This window comes from Hyla sarda, chromosome 8, assembly GCF_029499605.1.
Source record: "Hyla sarda isolate aHylSar1 chromosome 8, aHylSar1.hap1, whole genome shotgun sequence".
Classification (NCBI taxonomy): domain Eukaryota; kingdom Metazoa; phylum Chordata; class Amphibia; order Anura; family Hylidae; genus Hyla; species Hyla sarda.
In genome coordinates, this window is record NC_079196.1 from 171,700,517 (window position 1) to 171,710,613 (window position 10,097).

A 10,097-nucleotide genomic window follows, 5' to 3' on the forward strand; every position below is an offset into this window, starting at 1 on the left:
GCACTGAGGACAAGCAGGGCTCTGTACACTGAGGACAAGCAGGGCTCTGTACACTGAGGACAAGCAAGGCTCTGTACACTGAGGACAAGCAGGGCTCTGTACACTGAGGACAAGCAGGGCTCTGTACACTGAGGACAAGCAGGGCTCTGGACACTGAGGACAAGCAGGGCTCTGTACACTGAGGACAAGCAGGGCTCTGTACACTGAGGACAAGCAGGTGTCTGTACACTGAGGACAAGCAGGGCTCAGTACACTGAGGACAATTAGGGCTCTGTACACTGAGGACAAGCAGGGCTCTGTACACTGGGGACAAGCAGGGCTCTGTACACTGAGGACAAGCAGGTTTCTGTACACTGAGGACAAGCAGGGCTCTGTAAACTGAGGACACGCAGGTGTCTGTACACTTAGGACAAGCAGGGCTCTGTACACTGAGGACAAGTAGAACACTGTACACTGAGGACAAGCAGGGCTCTGTGTACTGAGGACAAGCAGGGCTCTGTACACTGAGGACAAGCAGGGCTCTGTGTACTGAGCACAAGCAGGGCTCTGTACACTGAGGACAAGCAGGGCTGTGTGCACTGAGGACAAGCAGGGCTCTGTACACTGAGGTCAAGCAGGGCTCTGGACACTGAGGACAAGCAGGGCTCTGTACACTGAGGACAAGCAGGTGTCTACACTGAGGACATGCAGGGCTCTGTACACTGAGGACAAGTAGGTGTTTGTACACTGAGGACAAGCAGGGCTCTGTACACTGAGGACAAGCAGGGCTCTGTATACTGAGGACAAGCAGGGCTCTGTACACTGAGGACAAGCAGGGCTGTGTGCACTGATGACAAGCAGGGTTCTGTACACTGAGGACAAGCAGGGCTCTGTAAACTGAGGACAAGCAGGTGTCTGCACACTTAGGACAAGCAGGGCTCTGTGCACTTAGGACAAGCAGGGCTCTGAACACTGTGGACAAGTAGGACACTGTACACTGAGGACAAGCAGGGCTCTGTGCACTGAGGAAAAGCAGGGCTCTGTACACTGAGGACAAGCAGGGCTCTGTGCACTGAGGACAAGCAGGGCTCTGTACACTGAGGACAAGCAGGGCTCTGTACACTGAGGACAAGCAAGGCTCTGTACACTGAGGGCAAGCAGGGCTTGTACACTGAGGACAAGCAGGGCTCTGGATACTGAGGACAAGCAGGGCTCTGTGCACTGAGGACAAGCAGGGCTCTTTACTCTGAGGACAAGCAGGTGTCTGTACACTGAGGACAAGCAGGGCTCTGTACACTGAGGACAAGCAGGGCTCTGTACACTGAGGACAAGCAGGGTTCTGTACACTGAGGACAAGCAGGGCTCTGTAAACTGAGGAGACGCAGGTGTCTGTACACAGGACAAGCAGGGCTCTGTACACTGAGGACAAGCAGGGCTCTGTACACAGAGGACAAGCAGGGCTCTGTACACTGAGGACAAGCAGGTGTCTGTGCACTGAGGACAAGCAGGACTCTGTATACTGAGGACAAGCAGGGTTCTGTACACTGAGGACAAGCAGGGCTCTATAAACTGAGTATAAGCAGGTGTCTGTACACTTAGGACAAGCAGGGCTCTGTACACTGAGGACAAGTAGGACACTGTACACTGAGGACAAGCAGGGCTCTGTGCATTGAGGACAAGCAGGGCTCTGTACACTGAGGACAAGCAGAGCTCTGTACACTGAGGACAAGCAGGGCTCTGTACACTGAGGACAAGCAGAGCGCTGTACACTGAGGACAAGCAGGGCTCTGTACACTGAGGACAAGCAGGGCTGTGCGCACTGAGGACATGCAGAGCTCTGCACACTGAGGACAAGCAGGGCTCTGTACACTGAGGACAAGCAGGGCTCTGTACACTGAGGACAAGCAGGGCTCTGTACACTGAGGACAAGCAGGGCTCTGTACACTGAGGACAAGCAGGTGTCTGTGCACTGAGGACAAGCAGGACTCTGTATACTGAGGACAAGCAGGGCTCTGTACACTGAGGACAAGCAGGGCTGTGTGCACTGATGACAAGCAGGGTTCTGTAAACTAAGGACAAGGAGGGCTCTGTAAACTGAGGATAAGCAGGTCTCTGTACACTTAGGACAAGCAGGGCTCTGTACACTGAGAACAAGTAGGACACTGTACACTGAGGACAAGCAGGGCTCTGTGCACTAAGGACAAGCAGGGCTCTGTACACTGAGGACAAGCAGAGCTCTGTATACTGAGGACAAGCAGGGCTCTGTACACTGAGGACAAGCAGAGCTCTGTACACTGAGGACAAGCAGGGCTCTGTACACTGAGGACAAGCAGGGCTCTGTACACTGAGGACAAGCAGGGCTCTGTACACGGAGGACAAGCAGGGCTCTGCCCACTGAGGACATGCAGGGCTCTGCACACTGAGGAAAAGCAGGGCTCTGTACACTGAGGACAAGCAGGGCTCTGTACACTGAGGACAAGCAGAGCTCTGTACACTGAGGACAAGCAGGTGTCTGTACACTGAGGACAAGCAGGGCTCTGTATATTGAGGACAAGCAGAGCTCTGTACACTGATGACAAGCAGGGCTCTGTACACTGAGGACAAGGAGGGCTCTGTACACTGAGGACAAGCAGAGCTCTGTACACTGAGGACAAGCAGGGCTCTGTACACTGATGACAAGCAGGGCTCTGTACACTGAGGCTCTGTGATATGCTTCAGGCTCACAGCAGGATGATTGACAAGCCAAGATCTTGCACAGAGCCCTGCTTCTCCTGCCCTCACTTCCTGTATTTGGACTGCTCACAGGCACAAGGCAATAGCTGCAGGGACAGCATTTTTACACCCAAAAATATACACATTTTTTAATCAATGTATATCACAAATATACATATAATAGTATTATCTACATGATATCAAAATATTTTGTTGGCGACAGGCACACTTTAAGATTCTGCCATGCACACCATTCTTTCTCAGTTTCTTTCTACTGATGGACTCAGGAACATTAACATTAGCTTATTGGAGAAAGGCCTTTAGTTGCTTTGAGATTACCTTGGGTTCCTTTGTGACTATTATACGCCTTGCTCTTGGCGTGATCTTTCATGGTAAAACCATTTCTATAGAGGGTCAGAATGGTCTTGACTTTTCCCCATTTGTACATAATCTGACTGAATGTGGCCTGGTAGAGTCTAGAGATGGTTTTTTAACCTTTTCCAGCCTCATAAACATCAACATCTCTTTGTTTGTTCCATGATACCCTTCCAAAAAACGTATTGTAAAGATCGGCCTTTGATAGATCACTGCTCTTTAAATAAAACAGGTTGCCTATTCACACCCGACAGTCATCCCATTGATTTAAAAGACCTGACTCTAATTTCACCTCCAAATTATCTGCTAGTCCTAAAGTTTTACATACTCACAGATACAGTAAGTGATATTAGATAATTTCTCTCAATTAATAAAATACTAAATAATATTTTCTACTTTTTTTTTATACGTGTAGGATTAGTGGACAATCTGGTGTAGCTTTGGGTCAAATTAAGACAGAATTGTAAAAAATTTGAAAGCACTGTAGATAGTAAAAACAATAGACATATATAATAGACAAATATATATATGAGATTGATAACTGATAATAACTAGAAGAAACAGATGATAAACACATACATAAATATATAATAAATGGATGGACGGATAGATTTCAAATTTTGTCTTACGTAAGCTCAGAGCATAGACACTAAACAACTTTGAAATAGGAGTCTAGGGAAAGCAAACAATAACATTTGCCTATGCTTTGGAGATTTGCTGCTGTCTATATAAGACCATTTGGTTGCTGTGCATTGTCTACAAGAGACACGTCTTACTGCAGATCGTACCTTTTCTATGTTATTTCATTCATATGTTTATCAGTTTTGTATTCTGTTGTGGATTTTGTTCATTAGGTAGTATTTTGGGACCTGTTATTTCTATGATATATATTTCAACTATATTTCAATGTATGCATTACCCGGTTCTGCATTTCCTTTTGTAACTAAGCAAAGACAAGCAACTGCTCTATATTATCCATGCTAGTGAACCGGGCTGGGTTATGAAGATCTGTGGTGGTTTTACTGTAGAATGAGGCTCAGCTTTGATGCTATATCAGAACTGAACATTAAAACCATAAACCTTAATATTACACCTATTTATTTATCCTTTTAGAGTGCTAATAATCTCTGAAATAATACTACCATCCCCAATAATTGGACGTGATGAAATCTGAAAGTAGATGACAAACCTTATTCAGTAAATATATATATATATCAAAGTGTAACAACAGAATACAAAGAGCTTTCCGCACTCACCGTACAGTATATGGCTCGAAGCTCCTATTCAGAGACGCCGGTAGACCTGGCGGTAGACGATACATAGTGCTCAGAGGTGAGGCTATTACCGGCAATTTCGCACCGTATGCGCTTCTTCCGGCCTCTGCGAGGCCGGAAGAAGCGCATATGGTGCGAAATTGCCGGTAATAGCCTCACCTCTGAGTGCTATGCATCATATGCTGCCCAGGTCTACCGGCGTCTCTGAATAGGATCTTCGAGCCATATACTGTACGGTGAGTGCGGAAAGCTCTTTGTATTCTGTTGTTACACTTTGTTACATAAATCTATTTGCTACTTATTTCCAGCATCACTGCAGACTCTATTTATCTGTGTATCCAGTGCTGGCTGCATTATCCTCCTAATTGCTGACCCCTGATGTGCTGATACTAGTGGTGCCATTCCACAGACCTATTTACACCTGTATATATATATATATATATATATATATATATATATATATATATATATATATCTTGTGGCCCATTTAAATGCATTGTTATCAGCCGCACATCCCTTGTTTTCGACAGGGAGATGTGCGACCGATAGCAATGATTTTCTTGGCCATACAAAAGATTCAATCGGTCACTGAGCGTTTGCTTGTTCATCAGCTGATCGCTGGCCCTATTACATGGGCCGAATATTGGGGACGACTGTTTATAGGAGCGTTCATTTGCCGGATAATTGGCCCATGTAAACGTGCCTTTACTTGCATCTGTGGTATTTTAGCATTCATAGGCATTTATCTTGCACTTGTGCCAGGGTCATACAATATTTAGCCTATAATTTCATCTCAGAATCGCAACAACAATGACAAGCAACTAAATCTTCTTAACACTGTTCGCAAAATTATAAACAAAAATAATAGCAGAATCACCTAGAGAAACATCAGAAATTTATAGCATATACTTTGAATATTTTCACATTTTTACATTTATATTTTTTATTTTCAGCTTTGTAATCAAAAGTCTTAAATTGAAGTTTCCATAAAGCCAATAGACAAATCCTTTCCTTACACCGTATTAGGGCATATAGAAGGATCCACCCAGCCTAAGGATTAGAATAAGCACAGGACCTGTAAAAAATGGCATTTAATGCCATTTTGCTTCCATATTTCATCTCAGCCTTCCAAGAGCCATGGATTTTGTATTTTGTAAGGGCTTTTTTTTTTTTTTTGTGGGAAATGTTTTTATTTTAAATGCCACTATTTATTTTGTCATGTAATGTAGGTGTGAAGAAAAGGAAACAAATGTAATGCCTCTATTTTTTATTATTATTATTATTAATAAGGATATGATTTTTTTTTGGAGTTCAGTTTGTGTTATAAATGATAAATAATAACTTTATTCTGGGGGTCATTGACCATACTAGTGCCATTTTGGGGTACATATGACTTTTTAGGCACTTTCTTTTTTAATGTTTTTGGGGGGTGGGTTGACCCAAAAAAAAAAAAACATAAATTTTCAGAATATGATTTTTTTCTTATGGAACTTACCATGTGGGATAAATAACATGATATTTTATTAGATAAGACTTTTTATGGTAACAGCAATACCAATTATGTTTGACACTGTACTTTTTTTAAATGGGATAATATTGACATTTTAAAAAAGCAAGCAAACATTTGCATAAAGCCCCAACCAACCCAAACCACCAACTACCCAGGTCTAGAGTCAGTGAGACCTGAGTCCTAGAGGTCCAATTACAAGTGTATGGCATATAAGAAAACATGTCCTAATACAATGCTTGAACAATATACAGTAAAAAACCATACATGCACACGATGGGGGTTGCCCCTTTAGACTTTTGTCTACTTTTTCTACCCAATCTATACACATGAATATGACATGTTTTATTTTATTTTACTTTTACAGATTTCTACATTTTGGTCAATGAATATCTCTTGGTATTAGATACATGGAGAATGGTACAGCGTTGTCTGAATTTCTGCTGTTAGGACTTTCGGATGATTTTAGGATTCGTATTTTTCTCTTCCTGTTGTGTCTTCTCATCTATATTATGACACTTACTGGTAACCTCTTGGTGCTGTCTATAATAATAACGGACTTCCATCTTCAGACCCCAATGTACTTCTTTCTTAGTAACCTGGCCTGTTTGGACATTGCCTCCTCCACCGCCACTGTCCCACGTTTACTGTTTGATTTTTTTAGAGAGAAGAAGTCTATATCCATAACACACTGTATCACCCAGCTCTTCTTCTTCCTGACTTTTATAAGCACTGAAACTTTCTTACTGGCTGCAATGTCTTATGACAGATATGCCGCTATCTGTCTTCCTTTACATTACAGTAATATTATGCAATGGAAAGTCTGCATTGGGGTCCTTTTCACTGTCTGGGTGGTAGGTGTTTCTTATTCTTTGCTGTATACACTTTCTACACTGACTCTATCTTTCTGTGGGCCAAATATTGTCCAGAATTTCTTCTGTGACCTGCGACAACTGTTGGAGCTGTCATGTAGTAGTTACTTTCTCAATGTCTTGCTGATTTTTCTCTTTGGAGGAGTCTTGGGCTTGGCTGCCTTCCTCCTTACATTTATCCCATACATTAAAATCCTAATGACTGTGCTGAAGATTAAGACAACTGAAGGCAGAACCAAAGCCTTCTCCACCTGCACCGCTCATCTAACAATAGTTCTGGTATTTTACAGTACAAGTGCCATGAATTACTTTCACCCTGAAACTGGAAATTTTTCACTAGGGCGACATGTTTCTTTGGTCTACGCTATCTTTGTGCCTGTGATAAATCCTCTGGTTTACAGCTTAAGGAACAATGACCTAAAGAGGGGCTTCCAAAAATATTTTAGATCATTAAAATGATAAAAACCTTAAATATGTTTTTGAAAGTTTTGAGTAATATGTTCAACACTGTCTTTCTTTATGTCGATTTACTTGGGGTCCAGCTGGGTCCTCCACATATGCCCTATCTTATACTTATAACTCTTTATTTATATAGCACACACATATTACAAAGCACTATACACAATCATCAGTCAAATTAGCATAAGATCAAGATAACTCCTCCACCACACGGCGGGATCAATCAAGCGATGAGACCAAGGTACGATGAGGGAATTTTTATTACCCACAATGCAACGCGTTTCGCCGAGAATCCACTTCCTCAGGCATGTAGGATTGGACTGAATACAGAGGTTACAGAGGGAGGATTTTAACTCCTAAGTGGGATAAAAAATAAACCCTTTACAAGCAACTTCATAACATATTCTACACATAATAACAACTGGTTACAGGTCAGTCATATAAAGAGTGACAACTGCCCAAAAGGAACACTAAAGGATATTCTCATAAAATATATATATATAATTATACAACAGTAGAAAACATAAAATTTATAATAAAAATGATAAAATAATTTAACAGGCATTTTCTAGTGTCTCATTTAATTCGTCCAGAAATAAAGTAACCAAGGAAAGTATCCAAAAAGCTTCTCTATTGTTTAATTTTTGCACATGGTTGTGAGTATGATGTGGAATAGTTTCAAGTATCGTAAGTTTTAAATTATTGATACATTTATGGTGATTTAGGGATAAGTGACGGCAAATACTGTGAAGCATAAACCCGTTTTTTTATATTTGACCTGTGCTTGTTCATACGCGACCGCACTGTCTCAACAGTGCGCCCCACGTACTGAAGTCCACAAGTACAGGTCAAAAGATAAATAGCAAAGGAGCTATCACAGGTATGATGGTTTCTGATAAAAAAAAAAAAGTTTTTTTTTTTAAGTAACATGGGACGAAAAAGAAAAAGTGGGATTGTCTATCATGGAACAACACATACACCGGGCATGTCCACAGGCAAACATACCAGGAGTACCTACCGGTCCATCATTGATAATGTTAGGAACATCCGGTTTGAACCTACACGAGGCTATCATATTTCTCAGATTGGGGGATTGACGAAAAGGGATCCCAGGTTGCTGAGGTATTATGTTTTTCATGATGGGGTCGTCTACCAAAATTGGCCAATATTTATTCAGAATTTTTCTGACATCACCTACAGCACAATTATAGCCAGTTATTAATGTGTTTTGATAAGAATTATCATAAACAGGGGTTGTGGATACAGTGGTGGTTATATATATATATATATATATATATATATATTTATTTTTTTTTTTTTTTTTTTTTTTTTTACTCTATTATAAGCATGTGTCAGAATGAATTTGGGGTAACCTTTATTGGACCTACTTATAAAAAAAAATCATCACTGAGACTTTTTTTTATTTTATTTTAAAGTCGACATTAATAGTCTACTCGACTCTAATAGTTCTCACTATCCTACAGGCAATACTTGCATGTAAGCAAAAATTGCACAAGTGCTCATGATTTTGCTAGGCAGTTGGACATTCTTCGTGATCTCTTCCGCAATAAAGGTTACCCCAAATCCATTCTGTCACATACTTATAATAGAGTTAAAAATATATTGCAGGAAACATTAGTAAAGAAAAAAAAAACTCCATTGTATCCACAACCCCTGTTTATGATAATTCTTATAAATACAATTTCATAATTGACTATAATTGTGCTGTAGGTGATGTCAGAAAAATTCTGAATAAATATTGACCAATTTTGTAAACGACCCCATCATGAAAAACATAATACCTCAGCAACCTGGGATCCCTTTTCGTCTATCCCCCAATCTGAGAAATATGATAGCCCCAAGTAGGTTCAAACCAGATGTTCCCAACATTATCAATGATGGACCAGTAGGTACTCCTGTAATTGTTGTTCCATGATAGGAAATCCCACTTTTTCATTTTCGTCCCATGTTACAAAAAAACCTTTTTTTTAATCAAAAATCATCCTACCTGTGATAGCTCCTTTGCTATATATCTTTTGACCTGTACTTGTGGACTTCAGTACATGGGCCGCACTGTTCAGACAGTGCAGTCGCGTATGAACAAGTAGAGGTCAAATATAAAAAAACAGGCTTATGCTTCACAGTATTTTCCGTCACTTATCCATAACCCCTTAATGACGAGCGCCGTAAATGTACGGCGCTGCAAAGTGTAGCTTCACGCACAGCGCCGTACATTTACGGCACTGCGTTCTTTGATCACCGCTTCTCTGGACACGGTGATCAGAACGGGATGACTGCTGATATCTATCAGCAGCCATCCCGGCATATCGCCCAGGGGGTCCTGAGACCCCCACCCTTGTCGGCGATCACATTGATTTGCCGGTCAATTCTAACTGGCGAATTGCGGCTTTTCCAGGCTGATCGGGTCTCTGGTGACCCGATCGCCCGGAAACTAGGGATGATCGGAGTTGTCAGGACTAACAGGCCAATGGCAGTTGGGGGCGTGGGGTTAAAGTTGAGATCCCCGCTCTGCCGGACCCTTGAAGTCTGGGCAGAATGGGGTAAAGACGGTTACCGGCGGCAGACAGCGGGGGAAGGTGGCAGACAGCGGGGGACCGGTGGCAGGAAGGACTGGCAGCAGAAGAATGCAGGCGGCAGAGACAGAGGCAGCAGTGAAGATCTGGTAAGTGATCTTTACTGCTGCCTTGTAGTTTCCCAACTACAACTCCCAGCATAACCAGACAGCCAAAGGCTGTCTGGGCATGCTGGGAGTTGTAGTTTTGCAACATCTGGAGGGCTACAGTTTGGAGACCATTGTATAGTGGTTTCCAAACTATGCACTTCCAGATGTTGCAAAACTACAACTCTCAGCATACCCAGACAGTCCAGGCATGCTGAGCGTTGTAGTTCTGGAACATC

At 42.1% G+C, this 10,097-nt stretch overlaps 1 protein-coding gene across 1 annotated transcript; it reads left to right on the plus strand.

The window, feature by feature from the left end:
• Positions 1-6,257: 6,257 nt before the first annotated feature.
• LOC130285309 (olfactory receptor 5B12-like) lies at positions 6,258-7,178 on the plus strand. Its single transcript, XM_056536665.1, has one exon. The coding sequence runs from the start codon at positions 6,258-6,260 to the stop codon at positions 7,176-7,178; it is 921 nt and encodes a 306-aa protein (XP_056392640.1).
• The last annotated feature ends 2,919 nt before the right edge of the window (positions 7,179-10,097 follow it).

Excerpts from the sequence above, each read along its gene's own strand:
- LOC130285309 (XM_056536665.1), top strand. The coding sequence starts at position 6,258 with ATGGAGAATGGTACAGCGTTGTCTGAATTTCTGCTGTTAGGACTTTCG.